We start from the raw sequence: 23,065 nt of genomic DNA on the forward strand, positions 1-23,065 counted from the left end.
CGCCCAGGGCTCAGGGCAGACGGCCCGCCAGGGCCTGAATTAACCCCCTGACCTCGGCCGCGCTGAGCACGGAGCCCCCTCCGACGATTCACTTTGACTCCAGCCACGTCCTCAGGTACCAGCCCTCAGAAGCAGAGGAGCCATGGCTGCTTCTCCAGGTAGTGCCTGAGCTCCCCGCTCCGGGATCCTCACTCAAGCCCTTTCCCCCAGAAGGAGCAAGTCCACTGACATTCCCATCAGAAGGAGCAAGTCCACTGACATTCCCATCAGAAGGAGCAAGTCCACTGACATTCCCACCAGAAGGAGCAAGTCCACTGACATTCCCACGGTGTCCAGGACAAGCAGCTGCGTTCTGGACCGCAGCAAAAGACCTAGCCAACGGCCTGGCTTCTCCCTACCTGGTGGACGGGGAGCCCACAAGGGATGCTTTACAGTTCTGAATGGCTCATTGAAAAAGCGAGTGTCTGGTTAAAAATCTGGGAGGCAGCCCTGGGCCTGCATCCAGGGAGCTGACCACCAGCCCGAGGAGCTGAGACGGCCCCTCTGGGGGCGCCCAGGGCCCACAGATGTGACCTGCCTCCTTCAAACTTGTTCAAACTTTTCACTTAAAAAAAGCACAGGGCCCACAGGATGGGGGAATAAAATATGGATTAGAGTGGACTTACTGGTATTCTACTATAGAAATATCGTGACTAGTAATGAAAGAAACTGTAGCATTGATGTGGAGAAAGTGGCCATGGTCGTTGCTGAGGGCAGGGAGAGGGAAGAAGAGATATGATGTGGGGGCCTTTTCAGGACTTGGAGTTGTCCTGAATGACATTGCAGGGACAGATGCTGGACATTACATATCCTGCTATAACCCACCGAAAGTACTGGGAGAGAGTGTAAACTACAATGTAAACTATAATCCATGCAGGGCAGCAGTGCTCCAAAACGTATTCCCCAAATGTAATGAATGTGCCGCAATGATGAAAGATTGTTGATGAGGGAGGAATGGGGATGTGGGATGTTGGGTATATGGAACAGCTTATATTTTTTAATGTAATATTTTTTGTGATCTATTATCTTCAAAAAAAAAAACACTAAAAAATTTTAAAAAAACACTAAAAAAAAAAGCACAGGGGTCCTTGTTAGCACAGTGGCTGCCCTATCTCTGAAGATTTGCTTAGTTCTTAATCTCACCTCATATTTTCTCTTAAAGATACTGGCCATTCACATTTATTTTCAGTTAAAAAACAGATGTTGCTGCTTAATAAAGAATTGTATCTTTTTTTTCTTTAAAATTTTAAAAGCCAGAGGCTGGCCCCTTCCCCTGGGGTAGCTCTCGCCGTATTTGACTGCGACTTGGAGGGGTGTGCTTACCGCACGGGAACTCCTCCACCACGCTTGAGCTGCGCTCTTGGGAAAGCTCATGCGCTCTGTTTAACAGCATAAATCTGCCCAAGGGATGGTTTAGAGGGTTCATGACTTTTGGGGAGCTGGCCTAGTTTTAACAGCCTCTACATGCTATTTTACGTTCAATTTGATGGGCTATTTTCAGAGTCCCAGGAGCGCATCCTCTTCGAGAAAGCCCCCAGGCCTGGGTTGGGGAACGGGGATAAAGCAAGGGCCTGGGTGTTGCCCACTTACCTTGCTGACGAGATGGCCATTTTCCCCTTGGACAGGGCTGTCCTGGCAGGAGGCCGTAGTTTAGGACTTGTCACTCTCCCTCTACTTAGGCGACACCTTGTCTTTGGGCGGAGTCCTCTCTCCAGCTTGCTTTCAGTTTCACTGTGCTTAAGAAAGTCACCCACGTGCTCGCGTCCGCAGTGTGAGGTCCTGGGAAAGACGCCAGGCTACAGAGGGGTAAGGCTGCCCTGGGCTGGTCTCCCAGAGTTCATTGTCAAGGGCACCCATGATGAACATTTTTAGTGTCACAGACGCCATCGGGAATTTAGCAGAAGCCATGGACATAACAGAAAACCACCCAGCACACGTAAGGCCAAGCTGGGTAGAGGGCTTGAGGGGCCCAACAATGTCGGCTGGGCCGGGCGAACTTGGAAGTGTGCATTAGACATTGGGCTAAATGCTCCTTAAGTGAGACCTGTGACAGGCCGTGTCCTCCCTCGGCCCCGTGTCCCCCCCCATTTACCAAACGCTGGCTGGGCCGGGCCTGGGGCTGGGGCTGAGCAATAAACAAGCCGAAGGATTCACGGCCACGACCCCACACAGCCAGTGTCCCCGGGGTGCACCGTCACCCTACCACCCCCTGGAGCCTGCCTCTGGTCCCTCTCCACTCATCAGCGCCCCTGCAGGTGTGACGCTCCCTACCGCAAGGCAGGCCCCAACCCCAACCCCAAGAAACACCACCACGCACCGCCATCTTCCTAAAGGTCATTTTATTGTAAAACCATAAATACAACACTGACATGGAATCATTTAAGCAACTGATCCTCTCTAACTGTTAAAAGGATGTCTTTTTGCCTTGGCATCGACCGACTGGGAAATAATGCTGCAAGAATCGGGGGCGAAGAGGGGAGGGTGTTACTGAATTCTGGGCTGGGGCTTTTGACAATTTAAGGAACCAAGTAGAACCTTCCTCTTCTCCCTGGGAATGTCCCACTTTCAGACAAGAACAGACAGGTAAAAACAGCAACATTTAAACAGCTCAGTTTCAATTTTTATTACTTTGTAAAAACCTTTTTTTTCCTGTCCCTTTCGTCCATTTGACATCAGTAAAAGTTTTAAACATCACGAAACTGATTTGGCTGTAAATGGAGAAACAGTACCCAAACAAACTGAAACAAAAGCCCAAAGGACAAACAGAAAACCCTAAATAAACCCTCAAGTTTGGCCTCGGGGGTTTACGTATCACAAGAACTGTCAACTCAACCCCCATGCAATCTGACTCCTTGGAGAGCTGTTGGATGCACACCAACGATACAGGAGACTGCAAACTTTTTTTTTTTTTTTAAGTAACACAGCAAGTGTGACGCTAGGTAACTTTTTTTTTTAAATACAGTACATGGTACACAGGGTCCCCAAGATGTCCCTGCATAAACCCCTCGTGAAGACTTTAGCCAAGCACTGGCTGTTTATAAAAATATTGTGTTGCTACAAAAGTATAAATTAATGCTACCGGTATTAAGAAATATTAAACACATAAAACTTATAAGGATTAAGAAAAATATTCATTAATACCTGTAGAAAACTCTGGCCTAAAAAAGATATTTTTTTTGTGTGTTTGTTTTTTTGTAAATTTTTTTTTTTTGTATTTTTTTTTTTAAGATGACTTGAGTTTCTTGCACTCAAAGACACAGGTGTGTCTATGGTATTGCCTAGAACATCTTAGCTACTGAGAAAGGATGCGGGGTGCACGCACGCGGTTACTGAGTGGGGGGGCAGGAGAGAGAGGGGGCACCAAGGCTTTCTTATGATTTACCTGATGTGAACGAATCACCGGCATGAAGTTACGGGGAAAAGAAAAAAAGGATCAGGAAACTAAAAATAATTTATGCTTTTTAAAAAATATCTCTGCTCCGGGTGGTAGTACAAAATGATTTCCTGATGCGTGGGCTGGGAATCTCCCTGGACACGTTGCCCGCCAGGTCTGAAAGCCAACCTCCCCCCAGCCCTGCAGTGCAGCTCTTCTGCCCAGCCCCACGGCAGTCCAGGAGCCGGCCGCGTGGGAGCCCACCCACCACGGCTGGGCGGGAGGAAGGATCCTTGGTGGAGCCCAGCTGGCACCAGGCTGGCCTTGGCCCTGTCACCTCTGCCAACCTGGACTTCAGGAATCCCAGGCCCCTGAGGTTGCAAACAAGGCTGGGCTGTGCCCCTTTAAGGAACTTTGGTTTGAAGAGTCAAGGTGCCCAGGGGGACACCTGTCCCTTGGGCCTTCCCCGCTTGGGCGGGCAGGACCCTCGTGGGCTGTGATGCTAGCGCCCACCTGCAAACCCAGCAATTCCTCCTCTGCACGAGTCGAAACTTTAAAGCGACACCTGTGGTGGGGGGTGGCATGACTGAATCCAACAGCTACCTAACCGTCTTGCCCCTCCTTGGAGTGGGAGCAGGTGCTTCTCATAGAAATACAGGGTTCTTTCTGTGGAAGCTAGGGTTCTACTGACCACGATCCTCAAATCGAAATGAGAGGAAAAACAACAAAAGCAACACAATCCTCCCGAAATCCCTGGAAAGGGGAAACTGGGAGGCAAACATAAAGAGTGAAAAACACCGTTATCATTGGTTCACCATAACTGGCCTAGCAAACATTAGCCACAGTGAAGGGGAGAGGTGCAGGCAGGCCCCTTCCCAGTTCTCCCACGGGCTCAGCTGTACACGGGAGCCATGAGCTCCCCTTCTATTTCCAGGGGCAGCCTGAGCCTTCAACTCTTGGTTCAGTCCAAACCATCAGCCTTTCCAGGAGCCCTGCTTCAGATACACCCCAAAGATGGAGGCGCTGCCCCGTCCCTAAAATGGGGCAAAGCAATGGACGTGCTGCAGCTCAACAGGGCAGGAGGAAGCCGCCTGCCGTGCCCTCCACGCGTCCCGTCTTCCTGGCCCTTCAAGTACGTCTGTTACGATGACAATATTTGGGTACTGTGCCCTTTCAGGCCATCTCATGGGACTTCACTCCCCTATCATGTCCCAGCTTCATTCCAAACCTCTGTGAACCCGTGGCCCCCCGAGTGCGTGCTGTACCCGACCTCGCTTGAGATGCGTGCCCACCTTGCAAGGCCTCTAGCTAGACCAAATCGAGGCAAGCAAGTGGCTTTGCTCAAGAATAGAGACCTCCTCAAGGCAAAGGAGGTTCAGCTTCACAGTGGAAAACATGCCTTGTCAAGCTCTTCTCTGGTGCTTCTTCAAAGTGCAAGAGATAAAGGGTCACACTGCAGGAGGACACTCTTGCCCAGCTAGAATTTGACGTCAAAACAGCATTCCTTCCTAGAGTCCTGGGAACCGTGAACTTCTCATCCGTGTCACTGGACTGCCCTCCATTCACCAAGACACCCTGGCATCCTTTCCAAGCCAAGAGGTCCTCCCCAAATGCCAATCACAGAACTGTCGCGCGGGATGGTGGCAACATCTCCTCGTTCGCTGATGGTGCAGGAGGCCCATGCGTGACGAACCTGGCGGAGCTGGGGGAACGAGCTTTGCTCAGGAGGCGCCTCCGTTTTGTTTCCTAATTACCAAATGCCACCTGGCGGCCTGCTGGTTGACCTGGGCGGAGGAACAGGGAGAAACGCCTCAGGACAAGTGCCCCTGCGCGTGGCATGGACAGCACTGTTGTTCTCGGCTGAGCCGGGAGAACCCTTACCGTGGTGCCAGTCCTCAGTCTCGAGTTTGTTGGTGAAGCAAATTGACCCTAGATGAGGGGAAACAAACTGCAGGGGTGTGGTGTGTTTTCTCGACCTCCCCTTTGAAGTCCACGTATGTCAAAACAAAGACCACCTCTGTCCTGCCAACTGCACAGCTCCAGGCGAGATGCTTCCATCCAAGAACGACAGAATGGTCCCACTTCCTGGTGCCCCTGGCCCCAAGAGCCTGTGGTGGCAAGTTCTAGAGAGAGCACAGAATCCGGAGGCAGACAACCAAATCTGTCTAGAAGTCAAGGTCAGGTCAGGTGTCTGGGGCTGAACTGGAAGAACCGGTTTCAATCCTTTGGCTCAACTAGAATTTGGATAAGGTGGATATTGCTGGAATTAAGGGGGCCAGAGGCTGGATCTGGGAGACTTTTTGGTTTTTATTAAGCTACGCATTGTAGCAGAATTTGTGCTAACGGCAATGGCCTCTTTGAGAATGCAGACTGAGGGGGCACCTTGGTCCAGCCTTTCCTTTGGACAACGCCAGCTTCTGGGGAACCAGAGGTCGGGAGAAATGACTGCCGGCCACCTCATTATCCACCTGACCAAGGCTGCCCCAGGAGATGGCCGAGGGCCTAGTGGCACTCACAGCAAACCTTCAGAGGCAAGCCAAGTCCTTAGGTTTGGCCTGTGGCAGGAAGGAAGTGGGGAATATGAGGTGACAACATATGACCAGACCCCTCAAGTTTAGCAGCACTTGCTCTGATAGGTTTTCTTTCTGGAGGGCAGAGAGAGTTGAGCTGGGTAAACGCACAGCTGGGCTTGTACTCTGATGGCTTTGCAAGAAGTGGAATGCCCAATTGTTCCTTAACTGGTCCAATACTGGGGTGACACATGGGTCTGCTCCAAATAGAGGGATGACAGGCTCCAGGGCTCTGCTGCCATCACTCAGGCAGGGCAGGCAGCTCCTGGGTGCTTAGAAGCTGCAGGTCATGGGCCCCTCCTCCTGGCAGCCCAGCAAGGCTCGGGCTATGGATATCTCTATCCACCACTCGGCAGCAACCTTGTAGCTACTTTCCAGAATGCCCCCGAGGATCTGAGCAAAGTCTGCTGATGCTCCCAAACTCTCTAGGAAGAGACATTAAGCTACTTGCCAGTTCACTTCCCTTTCCTGCTCCAGTGTGGACGGAGGCTCTTCCGATGGTTTGAACCTAGTTGGAAAGGTTGTGGAGGAGATACCTAGGACTTGTCCAGGAGGATGTGCACAGCGGCTCCTGAGACCATGGCTTGCGGGAGCAAACGTGGAATGGCCACTTTGACCCATTTCTCTTTCACTGTGTCCAAGATGCCAGAGGGAAGAGCTGGGTCCATGCTCATGAGGCAGTGTGTGGGCTTGGCCCCCAAGGACAGTGTTCTGGGCCCAGGATCCTAAGCCTTCTTGAGTTTTCAACCCATTTGACTCTCCCTCCTGCCATGGACCCAGGGGGGAGAGGGCTGTTGTACAGTGCTTTTTGTAGACGAGGTATTTTGCAGTTGAGTAATGCTTTATTCCTGGGAAGGGATGGAGCCGAGTTCGCCACCCCCCAGGATGGCAGAATGTGCCTTTGCTGATGGTAGGTATTCTCAGGCTGAAGCCCTGAGCGTCACCCTCTCTGCCCCACAGCTCTGGTTACCGGGAGACTTTGGGACCACCAGTACTTTATTCACTGGGGGGTGGGGGGTGAGGGGCATGAGTGCTGACCCTGATGGAACCACCTCTTGCAAGGGGATGGGGCGCCACCCTCTTGGCATCTGGACTGAGAGCACAGAACCTAAACCGCTCATGGACGGGGTCATGGGAGAGAAGAACCTAGACATCTTTCACAGCTTCGTGTCCAATGTGGCCTAATGTCACCCCCAAGGACATCAACCATTCGGCCCACAAGGCACCATCTCAACAGCTGTCCTGGAAAGGAGGTCTGTGGCTCACATGGTGGCTGTGGGTGACGGTGCCACTGCGATCCCTGGGGTCCTGGGAAGGGAGGCCGTGAGCGGAGGTGTGAGGTGTGGCGGACATGACTATCATGCAGTCAGGGGTCCCTGCTGAGCTGGAAGGGTCAGTAATGTGGCGTGGCGAGGAGTGTAATGCACTCTGGGTAGAGAGGTCAGACATTCGCAGGACCGCACACGGCAAACCAGGGGGGCGGCTCTTCCCCTTGCATTTGGGGGAATTCCTCAGCTACGTGCTTTCCCCTATGGCTTCCACCAAACCCCTCATCTGTGAATCCCCCGCCCCTGGTCTCCAAAACAGCACAGCCAACGTCGTTGTCTTGGCTGATCAGATAGATGAACGCCCTGGACTGGACCTTGGCATACTGAATATTCCACTGAGATGAGCTAGTTTACAGTGTGACTTGAGGAACAAAAGGGGCAACTCAGAAGAAAAAGACCCTCCAGAACGTGACAGACATTCAGTGCCTCCTAGCAGAGTCTAAATCATATTTGAAAACCAAACCAAAAAAAAAAGTCAAAACTGCTAAAATGTTAGGAAAAAATCATTAAGGAGTGGAGACGGAATCTATAGCTCTTTGAAAAATGTCTCTTCTATCTTATATTAAAAAGCAAGAAGTCAACTTTCTCTTCTTCAAGTCTCCTTTCCTGATTGGGGAGATAGATAGGTGTGTTTCTAAGGCGGCTACCCAGTAACACCCAAGAGGTGTCACGGCGGCAGCAGCTCAATGCCCTGAAGGTGAACAAGAAAGAAAATCCAGTGCAGAAACTGTCCATCTGATGCAGTCTGGAGACGCTACGGCAGAGCAGCTGGGGAGGGGCAAGGCGCAACGGGGGCTCAGGGCAGAAGGACGGGGAGCAAAGGGGGGCCGTGGGGCGAGGGGCAAGGGGAGGTCAAGTCACTTCAGATCTCAGCTGCCTGGACATTTTGCAACATCAGCCTTCTACCAAGCTGCACACCTGAAAACGGAGTCTTCCAAAGCCCCCTCACCCAGCAAAGGAGGTGAAGCGTCTTCCCTCTTTCCCAAACCCTCAGCTTTCCTGACACACCCCGTTTACTGCACACGTGCCCACGAGCGGGCACGGCACATGCACCAGGGTTGTATGTGTGTGCACGCGTGCACAGGGCTTCTGCGGTACCGGAGGTGAGCACAGAGCCCCACGACTGCCCACATCCACGGCATGTGTGTCCACACACGTGCGTGCATGTGCAGGCGTGTACACCCATGCACACACACACTGAAAAAAGCACTTAAGTTTCCAGGGGGCATTTATAATGAGGTCCACAGTGTTTAGAACTTAAATTCCTTTTCTTTAGTTTGTGACAGTGTTGTGTTTTTTCTTTTCCTTCTCCTAATGTTCTCTTCTCTGTTTTTGCCTTTTTCTTTCCTTTCCTTTTCTTTTTTTTGTTTCTTTTGTTTCCCAAAGTCAAGTTTTAAAGCATGTTGGATTTCAGAAACATGAGTTTGTTCATATCTTCTGGACTCAGCAGTCGCCTCCTCTTGATGAGAAGTGCTTGCTCGCACATATTTACACACCCGCTTCTGGCCCCCACTGCTGGAACCGCGAGGAGCCAGAAGGCGAGCCTGGCGAGTTTTGTGTGCTTTTGGGTGACGCAAGACCAGTACTGGAAGAGATCTGGGGTGGCCTGGAAGAGCGGCTCCTGCAGGTAATCGTAGACCTCGTTCTTCCCGAGCCGGTCGTCCTCCTGCACGGCCGGGTTCTCGCCGGGGGTGGAGCGCGGCTTCTTGGCGGCGGGCTCGAAGTCCGCCTCCTCGGTCCAGGACTCCTTCACCTCGTTGATGAGCTCGCAGACCTTGCCGATGATCTCCTCATGCTGGTAGGGCGGGACGGGCCGCAGCTTCTGCTGTGGGTCCAGGATCATGGCCACCTTGTGCGCCGGGTGCACCTTGAAGTTCTCCTTGAGCGCCTCCAGGAAGAGGTGGCAGAGCTTGCTGACGGTGCCTGCGTCGTTGGCCTTGGCCGTGAAGAGCTTTTCCAGCCTGACGTAGGTGGGCAGCACCAGCTGCAGGGTGGGCTGGCTCTCGTTGCTCAGCTCGATGACCGCCTGCTTCACTGGTGTCAGGATGGCTGCCAGGTTGCTGAGCAGGTGCTTGTTGAGGCTCTGGATGAGGTTCATCTTCTTGGCCCGGCTATAGAACTCGCAGATCTGCTCGTAGCGCTCGTGCACCAGCAGCAGCGAGTCCGTGACCGAGTTCCAGCAGGGTGGCGGCGACGTCTCCTCCAGCGACCCGAAGGTCTCCTTGGCCAGCCCAGTGGAGCCCGCCAGGTCCTCGCACACGTTGAGGAGCTCGATGACCTCGTGCATGCTGCGGGCCTGCAGCGTCCGCTTGCTCAGCACGGTCTGCACCACCGAGTTCAAGGCGCAGGCCGAGCAGCGCAGGCACATGCCGGCCTTGGAGAAGGCGGACGTGCTTACCCGGCAGTCCGTCACGTACACCGTCCTGATCTCCGACATCACGAACTCCGACAGCACGTTCTGCACCCAGTGGTGCACCAGGTCGCCGCTGTCGCGGATGTCCGCGCCCTTCACCCCCAGCACATAACTCTTGATGTGGTTGCCCTCAGCCTGGTAGGCCGTGAGGATGTAGCAGGAGTCGGGGCCGACGCTCTGCGAGTGGCAGGTGACGCCGATGCCCAGGCAGGCGTTGCTGCCCAGCGCGCACGTCACCTTCACCTTCACCTGGTTGTACATGCGTGGCAGGTGCTTCAGCGCCAGTGTGTTGAAGTTGCCCAGGATCTCGGTGACCGAGAAGGCCCCGTAGCGGGCGCCGCTGTCCACCAGCGTCTGGGCCAACTTCAGGAACTCCTTCCCGCTGACCACGCTCAGCGCGCCCAGGTCGGCGCACATGACCCGCAGCAGCCGCTCCGCGATGTTCTGCCGCTCCTTCTCGGGGATCATGCTGTTGTTAGGGGTTAAACCGCTGGTCGCGGCTGGCGGGAGACAAAAGGGAGTGATGATTAGTGCTGGCATTCGAGGCTGCTGGGTCTAGCAGCAGCCGGATGCTCTAGGAAACTGGAATTAGGGACGATGGCTAGATGCCACCGTGTGCACAAGCTGGTGAGGCTGGCAAGCTTCAGCAGAAGTTCTGGGATGAATTAGTTATGCCTCTCACGGGCACAGGAATAGAACGTCACACGTGAGCAACATACTCGCTGTTCTCTACCTAGAGAGCTGGTCAGACCACTTCCTCAATACGGGACTTGCTTCTCTGGCCAATAAACATAAGGGCCACTGGGCCAGCAAAGAAGTCAAAAGAAACTGTGGAAAGGTGGATCCCAGTGAGGGTTTTGCTGCTAATCTGTGCTCTCTGCCCCCAGAGCACTCGCCCCTCTCCCTGGTCTCCTTCTGCCTGTCCCGTGAGGTAGGTGCATTCCAGCCAATGAGGCCTCGGGTGGAAAAGTGCTTTTGCATCCACCAGGTACCACCTTGCACCATCAGGGCAGACGCTGGCGAGGGGGATGGTGGACAGAGGGCAGCCGTGGACGTGTGGGCTGGAGGGTCCCTGGGGCAGGATGCTGTGAGCCCCCGGCCCCCGGGGCCCAGACCTACTGTTATTGGCACTGTTCCTCTGGGCCGGAGGTTTCCACTTCTCCTCCACCACGGCGGGGGGCGATCGGGACTGATTAGAGGCGATGTTGTTCTCATTGTCCGCTGTGGGCACAAAGGGGACAGCCTGTTGCCTTGCAAGGCAAGGGGCTTACTAACGAGACCAGCAACAAAGCGTGGGGGTGAGAGCAAACCGTGGCTTCTGGGCACCAGGCCTGACAACTGCTCCTCATTTGGAAAAAGGCAGATAATTGGACAGATCTTCCACAGTGGCTGCAAGGACTAAGAAGAGACACTGCAGGGAAAGAGCTGGGCACAGCGCCTGGGAGTGAGCTCTCAGCAAACAGGTGTCTGAGGCCCCGCACCTACACACAGCCACGGCGGTCCAGGTCTGAAATGGGGCGGTGGAGGCTGGCAGCGGCACGCCAAGCAGCCAAATGCTCCTCTCGCTCTCACTTCCTTCAACTGATCTTTTGGGTTTTTTTAGTATATTTACTAGAAATCTAATTAAATGAACAAAACAGAATGAAAGTCCTATACAGCAGGAAGTACTAAATTCTCAACTCCCTCACTGTAAGATATGGAAAGTGAAAGCCAAAGGATTTGCCCAGGAAATTGGCAGGGCTGGAACATGAAATCCGGGGTTCTTTGGTTCCTAGATGCCTCCTCCAAATACTCCCTTAATTATGAACCTACATATATACAACTTCATCCAGTCCTAAATAACTGGCATGTGTCCATTCTCCTCTACTCACGGTTGCTCCTTGGCATTTCTAGAGGATCAGTTCCGAACAGGAGTGGTCTCAGCCCCGTCCTCGCCATTCTGAGATGGCCATGCTGTCTCCTGCCATACGGCGCACCGCAGGCTGATGACCACACTCCCAGCCCTGGGTTTCTGGCCTGTGCTGTGGCCCGCAATACCCCTCTGCCATGAACCTGTTGCCTAGTCTTGTTTCTCTGGGCATTTTTGGACTTTGGTGGGGGTTTCATACCCCAAGGAGAGGAATGGTCAGTGACACTTGTTCAGGGTTGCCAGACATCTTGCATTCTTCTCAATTAAAGGCAATCCGGCCGTAGAGGCCAAAGCCACCTTCTTCTCACCAAGAGAAGAGAATGCTCCAATCTCTTCTACACACTCAACCCTGTGAGATGAGTGAAACAAGCTACACCACAAACCACACCCCTAATCTATTCATTAAAACTAGACAGGGGAGGGAAACACTTTTACTTCCACCCATTAAGAATTACCTGCCACAGGGGTCCATGAGACAACTGTCTGCAGACAGGCATCTCAAGCTATAATCCCAGAAAGAGGATTACCAATGAGGTAACAGCGATGCGATTGTCCCAGGAGGCAGTTTCCAAGCTGAGGCATGGGGATGGGGAACTATTAATAGAACAGAACGCAGTGGTCTAGCTGATTTGAGGAGACAGAGATCCAAGTTCATGGAAGCTCAAGGAAGCTGGACTTCATAGGGCCAAGTACTGAAGAGGAAATCCTTCTGTCTTTGATGAATACTATTTTACACGTGCATAAAGTAAAATTCTATAAAAGTAGGGAAAGAATTACTAGAAAGCAGTAGGCCAAGTAATTCCCAGGGCTCACATAGGGGTGGGAATAATTTATGCTCTCATCAGACAGAGTGGAGAGTCCCCTTACTACGGGGCTAAATAAGCCATAGATTAGAGGCTGCTATAATAGGACTGGCTTACTACGTCTTAGAAGTCTCAAAGTGATCCTGAGTAACTAAACCGCATGCCAGAACAAAGGCCAAAACTCATTGAAGAAATAGAACAAAATCCAGCACCAACAACGTAAAATTCACAATATTCAGTATCTAATGAAAATAATAGGCATTCAAATTAGTGGGGAATATGACTAAATAACCAGGAGAAAAACCAATCAATAGAAATGGATCAAAAAATGATAGAGACAATGAAATTAGCCAATAAGGACCTTAAAACAGTCATTAAGAATATCCTAGGGAAGAGGGCTTGGCCCAATGGATAGGGCATCCGCCTACCACATGGGAGGTCTGCGGTTCAAACCCCGGGCCTCCTTGACCTGTGTGCAGCTGGCCCACGCATAGTGCTAAAGTGCACAAGGAGTGCCATGCCACGCAGGGATGTCCCCTGTGTAGGGGAGCCCCACACGCAAGGAGTGTGCCCTGTAAGGAGAGCCACCCAGCGCGAAAGAAAGTGCAGCCTGCCCAAGAATGGTGCCGCACACACGGAGAGCTGACTCAACAAGATGATGCAACAAAAAGAAACAGATTCTTGGTGCCACTGATAAGGATAGAAGTAGTCACAGAAGAACACACAGCGAATGGACACAGAGAGGAAACAACTGGGGTGGGGAGGGGAGAGAAATAAAAAATAAATAAATCTTTAAAAAAAAAAAAAAAAAAGAATATCCTAAATATGCTCCAAGATATAAAGCATGAACATGATGAAGAGAGAAATGGGAGATGCAAAAAAACACAACTAAACCAAAAACAGAGACAAAAATTAAAAAATAAAATGTAGATATATAAGAGAAAAATAGATTAGCTGCCACAGAAGACAATTTCAGTGAACTTGGAGGCATGGCAAGAACTACCCAACATGAAAAACAGAGTATACAAGACTAAAAATAAATGAGCTCTGCTGAGATTCACATGAACAGACTGAAAATTTAAGTCTCTGGGACGTGTATTTAACAAGTATAGTGCTAATTCTAGGTTCACACAAAAGGGGGAGAAGAGCCACATGTAGGGGAATTATAAATGAGTCTAATTCTGCTATACTGGGGAGCATACATTCCAAAGCAGGGCCCACTGACAGGGTGATGAATTCCTGAGATTGTCTGCCCTGCCTGTAGTGTCTCGATGTCTCTACAGCCCTCAGGAGTTCCTGTCTGAGGCACTGTTTACTGTGGCACTCAATGAGATCCTGCTCAGACCTACTCTCCAGATCACTGGACTCGGGACAACTAACAATGAGGATGGTGATGAACAACGCCCATCACAAAAAACAGCATCTAACACTGCAAGCAAGACAGTTCCATCCACCTGCCCCATGGGATCTAGGCACCCTCTCAAGGAGAAACAGAGTGTGCATCACCATCCCCAGATCCTCAAGATTGAGGAAGGAACAAACTAAGGGGGAAAGGCAATTATGGACCAAAGTAGACCTTACTATTCTAGCAACGGAAGAACTTCTCCATTGATATAAAGGCTGTGGCCACCAGAGGCTCTGAGCGGAGGGAGAGGGAAGAATAGGTGTAGCATGGGGGCATTTTGGGGACAAGGAATTGCCCTGCATGACATTGCAGTGATGGATACAGGCATTACACATTTTGTCAGAACCTATAAAATTGTGTGGGACAAAGTGTAGACTATAATGTAAACTATAGTCCATGGTTAGTAGCAATGCTTCAATATGGGTTCATCAATTGTAACAAACGTACTACACTAATGAAAGACGTTTTTAATTTGGGAAAGTATGGGAGGGGAAAGAGGTGGGATATATGGGAATCCCCTACACTTCTGATGTAACACTTATGTAATCTAAAGCTTCTTTAAAAATAAAAAATAAATTTTTGGAAAAAAAATGAACAGAGCATGAACAACATAAATGGTTTAATATACATATAATTGGAGTCCCAGAAAAAAAAGGGTAAAAATGTTTGAAGAAATAATGGCTGAATTTTTTCCAAAATCAACAACAAAAAAATCAGAAAGAGTACAGAAGACTTGAATAACACTATCAATCAAGTTAGCCTAACCTACATTTAAAGAGTATTTGACCCAATAGCAATATATACATTCTTGGCAAGTACCCGTGAACATTCAGCATATTCTGGGTTATAAAACAAGTCTTAATAAATTTAAAAGGAACAAGACCATACAAAGTGTGTTCTCTGACCACAACAGAATTTAATTCAAAATTTAATTTAAAGTGAAAATTAAACATAACACTTCTAAATAACTCATGGGTAAAAGAAAAAAAATAAGGGAAATTAGAAAATGTTTTGAACTAAATTAAAATAAAAACATAATTTGTGCTTTTCAAAAGAAAAGCAAGATAAGCTTAAAATAAGTAAAAGAAAATAATATAGATAAAAGCAGAAATAAATGATATAGAAAGGGAGCAAACACAATAGAAAAACATCAATGAAACCAAAAGCTGATTTTTGGTTAATGATAAAAAAATTGATAAACCCCTACCTAGAAATATCAAGAAAAAAAAAGACAAATTATCGTACCAGGAATGGAAAAGGGGTCATCACTACAGATATTAATACTATGGATACTAAAAGCATAAAAATGCAATATTATGAATAACTTTGTGATAATAAATTCGACAACTTAGGTGAACTAGATAAATACCCTGAAAGACACAAAGTACTGAAGTACATTCCAGAAGAAAGAGGTAACCTGTATAGTCCTATATTTATTAAAGAAATTGAGTTCATAGTTAAACAGCTCTCCACAAAGCTAAGTCCAGGTTCAGATGGGTTCACTGGTGAATAGGAGCAACTGTCTAAGAAGGAGTGGTATAAATTCCAGATAAATTCTTCTGGAATACAGAAGAAAGAGCATCTTTCATGAGGCTGGCATTACCCAGATCCCAAACCTACAGAAAAAAGTCTTAAGAAACCACAGACCAATATACCTCATGAAATAGATGTAAAATTCCTTAAGAAAACATTAGCAAACTGAATATAGCAAATAAATAAAAGAATAAGACATCATGAATAGCATTTATCTCAGAAATGCAAGACTGGGTTAAGAATAGGAAATTCATGCATGTAATTTTCCACACCAAGAGGATAAAGAAGAAATAATCTCAACAGATACAAATAGTATCAGTACACATAAAATAGTAACAATACACAAAAAGTATGTGACAAAATCAATGTCCATTCATGATACAGACTCTTAGCGAACTAGGAAGAGAACTTTCTCAACCTGATAAAAGGGCATCTGTAAAGAAACTTAGTTCAACTACCTACAGAAATAAAAAAAATATATATAAGGAAATACTATGAACAATAGTATCCTATCGAATGAGATAACCTAGATAAAATGGACAAAATTCCAGAAATATATGAACTACTGAAAACGAGCCAAGAAAATATAGAAAACCTGAATAAACCTATGCTAAAATGAGTGAGTCAGTAAGAGCAATAAAATAAACTGACCATTAAAAAAAGCCCACATCCAGATGGCTTCACTGGTGAATTCTACCATAACCCAAAAGATGAAATGACACCAATCCTTTACAAACTTAAAAAAAAAAAAAGAAGATGGGGAGTGGCTATGACTCAAGCAGTTGCCCGCCCGCCTCCCACATGGGAGGTCCCGGGTTCAGTTTCTGGTGACTCCTGAAACAACAAAAGCAAACAACAAGCAAAACAAACTATAAAACCAACTTAGGAAAGCCGATGTGGCTCAGTGGTTTAGTGCGGGCTTCTCATATATGAGGTCTCCTGGGTTCAATCCCCGGCCCCCAGTAACTCAAAAAAAAAAAAAAAGAGTAGGGAATATTTTTAAATGAGACCATTATTATCCTGATGTCCAAACTGAAGACATCATAAGAAAACTATAGTCAAATATTCCTTATGAATATATATGCAAACATTCTCAATAAAATACTAGGAAACTGAATCCAGGCACATATATACACCATCCCAGGAATACAAGGTTGGTTCCATGACAAGAAAATCAATCTAATAAACCAGATCAATAAAGAACAAAACCACACAATCATCTCAATAGCTGCATTAGAAAGCATTTGACAAAATCTAATATCCTTTCATAATAGAATCACTCAGCAAACTAATAAAAAGAAACCTCAACCTGATAAAGGCATCTACAAAAACCCACAGCTAAGATCATACTTAATGGTGAAAGGCTGGATGCTTTCCCCGAAATAAAAACAAGACAGATACCCACTCTCACCATTCTATTCAACATTGTATAGCAGGTTCTAGCCAGGGAAATTAGGCAAAAGAAAGAAAAAAATAAATGAAGGAAGGAAGGAAAGAAAGAAGTAAGAAGTAGTAGAAAAAGGCATACACGTTGAGAAGGAAGAAAAATTCTTTCTACTCACACATATTATCTTGTATATAGCAAATCCTAAGCAATCCCTGCCCCCCTCCCACACACAACTAAAAAACTACTAGGCAAGTTCACCAAGATTTCAGGATATGATATCAACATAAGAAAAAGTCATTTTTATTTCTCTACACTAGCAATCAACACTCCAAAAATAAAACTAATAAAACAATTCCACTTATAATAGCATCTTTAGGAATAAAGTTACGAAATAAGTGAAAAATGTGTACACTGAAAAATATAAAACATCACTGAAAGAACTCAAAGAAGATCTAACTAGAATTCCATATGCATGCATTGAGAGAACTAATATGCTATGATGGCAATACCCCCAATACTGATCTACAAATTCAATTACAATCCCTATCAATCCCTGCTGGCTTTTTGCAGAAGTTAATAAGCTTATCCTAAAATTCATATGTAAACACAACGGATCCATAATAGCCAAAACAATCATGGAAAACACACACACACACAACAAAGTAGGAGGACTCACACTCTCACATTTCAAAACAACTACAAAGCTACAGTAACTGAGAGGGTGTGGTACTGACATAAGGAGAGACATATGGATCAATGGTACAGAACTGAGAATCTAGAAATAAGCCCTCACATTTTTGGTCGACTGATTGACTGATTTCTGATGAGGTTGCCAGGACAATTCAATGAGGAGAAAGAATAGTGTTTTCAACATACAGTGCTGGGACCACTAGCTATCCACATGCAAAAGAATGAAGTTGGACCCCTACCAAACACCACACACAAAAACTAACTCAAAATAAAACTGGGACCTAAATGTAAAAACTAAAACTATAAAACTTTTAGGAAAAAACATAAAAGTTAAGTCTTTGGGACCTTGGGCTAGCTAATGGTTTGTTAGGTATAACACCAAAAGCACAGATGACAAAAACAAAAGGACAAATGGAACTTCAATATAATTAAGAATGTTTCAAAGGACAACATCAAGAAAGTGAAAGAGACAACCCGAGAATGAAGAAAATACTTACAAATCATATCTGATAAGGGATTTGTATCTATAATAAAGAACCTCACAGCTCAATATTAAAAAGACAACCCAATTAAAAATTTGGCAAAGAATCTAATAGACATTTCTCCAAATAAGGTATACAAATGGCCAATAGGTACATGAAAAGATGCTCAACATCATTAGTCATCAGGGAAACAAAAATCAAAACCACACTGAGGTACCACTTCATATACCCTAGGATGGCTATAATAAAAAAGCCAGATAATATCAAGTGCTCATGAGGCTGTGGAGAAATTGGGACTCTCGTACATTGTTGGTGGGAATGTAAAATGGTACAGCCACATTGAAAGACTGTCTGGCAACTCCTCAAGTCATTAAACGCAGAGTCACCATATGACCCAGAGATTCCATTCCGAGGTATATGTCTAAGAGAATTGAAAACATATGTTCATACAAAGACTTGGACTTGACTGTGCAGAGCAGCTTTATTCCTAATAGCCTAAAGGTAGAGACAGCTTACATGTCCATCAGTTGGTGAGTGGACGGCTACACAAAGTGTGGTTTCTCAGTACACTGGAGTACTAAGCAAAAAAGAGGAACTACTGATAACACACAATATGGATGAATTTCAAAAGTAAGTGAAAGAAGTGGACACCAAAGACTACATGCTACATGATTCCATTCATGGAGAATTCCAGTAAAAGCAAAACAACAGTGAAAGAAAGGATAGTGGTTGCCAGAGCCTGGGGTTGGGGAAAGAAACAGGATGCAAAGGGGCATGAGAGAACTTCTGGGGTTGAGGGTATTGTTACACATTTTGATTGTGATGGTGGCAAAATGACTATACAATTGTCAAAACCCACCAACCTGTACTCTTAAAAATGGTGGGGAAGTGGATGTGGCTCAAGAGATCGGACCCCTGTCTATCATATGGAAGGTCCAGGGTTTGATTCCGGGGCCTCCTGGTGAAGGACAGCTGGCCCGTGCAGCAGTGCTGGCCTGAGCAGAGAGCTGGTGCAGCAAGATGACACAACAAAAAGAGACACAGAGGAGAGAAAATAAGAGACGCAGCAGACCAGGAAGCTGAGGTGGCGCAAGAGATTGAGCACATCTCTCCCACTCTGGAAGGTCCCAGGATCAGTTCCTGGTGCCACCTAAAGAGAAGACAAGCAGACACAGATGAATGCACAGCAAACAAATGGACACAGAGTAGACAATGGGGCAGGGGGGAAAGAATAAATGAATCTTTTTAAAAAAAACGGTGATTTTTTCTTAAGTAAACTACTTCTCAGTAAATCTGATTTTAAAATAGACTGGAAAGAAACCCAGGAAAATGGTTAACAGAGGTTATCTTTGAGTAGTGAGATTATGGCTGATCCTTCATTTTCTAACTTCTCTGCATAGACCTTAGTTTTAAAAAGGGCATCTATAAAAAAACTTAGCTCAACGACCTTAAAGAAAAACAAACCCACCATTTAAAGTGAGAACAAGCAGTCCTTCTTGGTGACTTTCTTCCCTACAGGCCAAAGCCCTGGGTTGGAACTTGGCTCTGCAACAGCTGTGGGGTCTAACTCTGAGTCGGTCACTTCACCTCTGGGGCTCCCTTCAAGATGCTGGGGCTGGGCAAGCGGGAGGATGGTTTTCCTTTATTCTGCTTTTCTGTAGGACTTGGAATGGAGACTATTCAACCTAGCATTTAGATGACAATGTCTCGTAGTGATTCATTAAACAAAATTGTTTCCTTCTATATCCTAGATTATTACTCTTGACATGGGTGAGGTCCTGGGTAAATGTTGTGTGAAAAGGGTTGATGTGTACATGCTGCTTAAGCTGAACGTAAGGTTTACTGAATACGCCGTCCCTACATACCCTGGGCACACACATGCCTAAGAAGGGCTGGATGCAGAGCTGGAAGAAAGGTGCTCTTCCAGAGAGAGATCCTATCTGGGAGAAGAGAAACCAGCTCTTTCTAGCAGGGGATGGAAAAGGAAGCACCTGCTGTTGTCAGATCTCAGAACATGCCACAGCCCCCAACGCTCCAATGGGCATTGCGGGAGCCCTCGCCCAGACCTGTGATCAGCCCGTGCGAGGTGAGAAGACCAAAGCCTGGAGAGATGAAGTGACTCACAGGGACAAGAAACCAGGTATAGCCACCTTCAATTTACTTCTGCCTGGGGAAGTTCCTGTGTCCCTCCTGGCCGCAGGCCACTGGAATACTTTAACAAGGGGTCTAGAAAGTACGGCCACTAGAGAGTGCTTCCACCTCTTCTAATGGGCCACCTGGTCTACCCGTGGCTGCACAGGGTGGTGGCTGTCGAGAGCATAGGCTCTGGAGTTCACTGCCAGAGCTGTGCCACCGCGACTGCACTGCCTTGAGCAAGTTACTGAATGCCTCTGTGCTTTAGTTTCCTTTCTCAGAGGGTTGCCTGAGAATTAAATGAATTGGTACCTCAAACTTTTTAAACAAGGCCTGGTACAAAATAAGAACTCAAATGATGTTACATAAATTTTACTAACTCTGCAACTTTGGGCCAGTCATTATATTCGCCGAGCCTCAGTTTCTTGATCTATATAATGGGGGCAATAATGTGTCAGCCAGTGAATAGGTTGGTTCAGGAAGACTTGATGGAATGACCCATGTAAAGCTCCTAAGTGCCTCAATCTAACACACAGTCAGTATTCACTGAGTGCTAGCTATTTTTAGAAATACTACAGCCAAAACACACTTTTGAGCTGTCGGCAGGGGCAAGACAGGTTTTCCTACGGAACAGAAAGGAAGTTTATTAACAGGAATTACCCTGTGCCATTCAGCAGCCCCTTAATGAGATTGGGCTTATTGGACGTTGATCCTTCTTATCAGCGAGGATTGTGAACTGCGCAGATCATGATGCTTAATTTCTCTCAATGGAGTCAATCCTTTAATCCCGATTCAGCCTGGCTGGGATTTCGGATGCTTTGCACTGGATTGCCAGGGAAGCTTTCTCTGCCAGCGCTGGACCAGAACAAAGCAGCCCAAAGCTCCTCAAGGAAAACAAGTCAAGATGCTTGGGAGAGGTGGGGCTACCTCCAGGCTTAGGCTTGATTAGCATTTTAATGACCTCCCCTCGGCTGCTGCCGGAGGAATGGGGAAGCACTGGCACCTGGATGCTGCCCTAATGAGCGCTGAGCTTCCAGCTGGCAGAGGGGCAAATTCCAGCTGGCAGAGGGGCAAGGAGCAGCCTGACGTTTTGCAGAAGGAATGAGGAGCTGGGTGGTGGGAGTCTCGGGCAATGGTCCCTAAGCAGCCTTCCAACTGCCATTATTAGCCTGGGAACTTCCATGGCTCCTGGTTCGCCACAGGATTAAGCCTACCTCCTTGAGCTGGCATTTAAGGCCTTCCCTGGTGAGGGGTGGTTGAAGGCAGAGATGAGCTGGAGGTGTGAGGCTCATGAAGATGGAACCTCGGTGAGGGGGGCAGCCAGAGATGAGAGAGGAAAACCAAGTTCCCCACCTGCAGACACGCAGCATCAAGGCACACCTGAGCAGGACGAGAACTCAAGGATCTGAGCTGCCAAGCCAGAGCTCTGTCCTCATGAGGCCATTAGAAGCAATTAATGGGGGCCCTCCCCCCAAAAAGATCATGTGATTTAGTGCCTGGTGCAAGCAGATACCCAATTAACACAGGCTGAATAAATGAATGAACAAATGAGTGAATGGAGGTCATCCTAAAGAACAGCATCTAGATTAAGAGCCATTCTAGTCCTGCAATATTCTATGCTAGTCAGATCAGACCTGGAGGGCTGTGTGCAGGACCTGTGACCCCAGGAGGGATACAAATGATACCATCATCATCATCAACTGCCACAACCACTAGGACAGTAGGAGTTCCAGCCGAACGACTGCTACGTGTCAGGAAGGCTGACTTCAAATGCCTCTAGAACCGGGTGCAGCAGGGAGAGTTGGCTGCCTCCCCCAGACTGGGTGCTCCCCTTGTGGAGAGTTAGGCCCTCCCTGGGAATTGTCCACATCGTCCAGCAGAGGAGAGCCTGGTCTTTGAGCTGGTTGCAGTAACTGCATGGGGCTAAGGGGATCAGGGACCTCACTGGGGACAGCAGTGTGTTCTAGATGTGGGAAGAAGCTGTGCAAGGAGATGGGCAGCTTGAGGGGTGAACCGCAGCAGTCTGAGCATGGCCACGCTGCAGAGACTCGACCAGGGACTATTTCTCCCAGCCCCGCTTGCACCCAGGTGCAATCATATGCCAAATTCTCACCAACTGAATGTGAGTCGAGGAGTCTAGAAGCAGGGTTAACATCTAGGCCTGCCCATAAAAGCTCCTGCATAATCTTCAAGGCTCTCTTCCCCACCTGTCAGCCAAATGAGAAGATCCAGCCATGACTCCAGGGCCTGAAGGTGGTGGAACCACAGGACAGGAGGAGGCTGGGGCCCTGAATGAGTGCATGGAGCAGAGCACCTCCTGCCAGCTGGGATTTATGTGGCAGAAATCAACTTCTACTGGTTTAAGCTGCTGAGATTTCAGGTGTATCTGTTCTTGCCCCTAACCCATGCAGAAGAAGCATTGCTACCGTTTTGTAAGGAAGCTCAGAGAGATTAAGCACACATCCAGCTGGAATATGAATTTCAGTGCTACTGGCTCCTGAGCCTGCCCTCGTGGTATACTCCAGGACTTCTTATTTCCTCATCAAATGAGAGGGACCATGATTTTTAGGGAAACTGTAGGGGGAACATTTAAAAGCCCTGCCAGAAAAGGACTGGCAGTCGGCTCTGGGCCACATCTCTTGTCCCACCTCTGATGGGCTCTTACGGAGAAGAGCTGCAGCTGTGCCCACTTCAGCTCCAGGTGCAGCTGGGGTCCACTGGACGGAAGTTACTGGAAGACAGATTCCAGCGCCTTCAGAAGGAAGATCTTCCTAACAGGCTGCCCAGAGACGGGCTGCATCAGGCAGTATAGTGAGCTCCCCAGCACTGCAAGTGTATGAGTAGTGGCCAGATGGACAGCAGGTGAAGATATTGCAAAAAAAAAAAAACGGTGTGAGAGAATTTCTGTGGCTCTTTCAGCCCCAAGCTTCTACAATTCCTGCAGCTTGGTCCTGGTCACCCCACATGCCCGCCCAGCTGACCCCAGGGCCCAAGTCTCCT

The 23,065-nt window shown here is 48.0% G+C and overlaps 1 protein-coding gene across 6 annotated transcripts in view; it reads right to left on the reverse strand.

Moving 5' to 3' along the window:
* Positions 1-2,736: 2,736 nt before the first annotated feature.
* The window catches only part of ZNF618 (zinc finger protein 618), a 180,155-nt gene continuing 159,826 nt past the window's right edge, over positions 2,737-23,065 (reverse strand). For all 6 annotated transcript variants that reach the window (XM_004470128.5, XM_023592173.3, XM_058302509.2 and 3 more), the window contains 2 exons: positions 10,843-10,944; positions 2,737-10,223 (listed from right to left, as the gene is read on the reverse strand). In XM_004470128.5, the coding sequence (XP_004470185.1) occupies positions 8,704-10,223; positions 10,843-10,944 (1,622 nt within the window). In that variant the 3' untranslated portion in view covers positions 2,737-8,703. The remainder of the gene's footprint in view (positions 10,224-10,842; positions 10,945-23,065) is intronic.

Source organism: Dasypus novemcinctus, chromosome 8 (assembly GCF_030445035.2).
Source record: "Dasypus novemcinctus isolate mDasNov1 chromosome 8, mDasNov1.1.hap2, whole genome shotgun sequence".
Taxonomy (NCBI): Eukaryota; Metazoa; Chordata; class Mammalia; order Cingulata; family Dasypodidae; genus Dasypus; species Dasypus novemcinctus.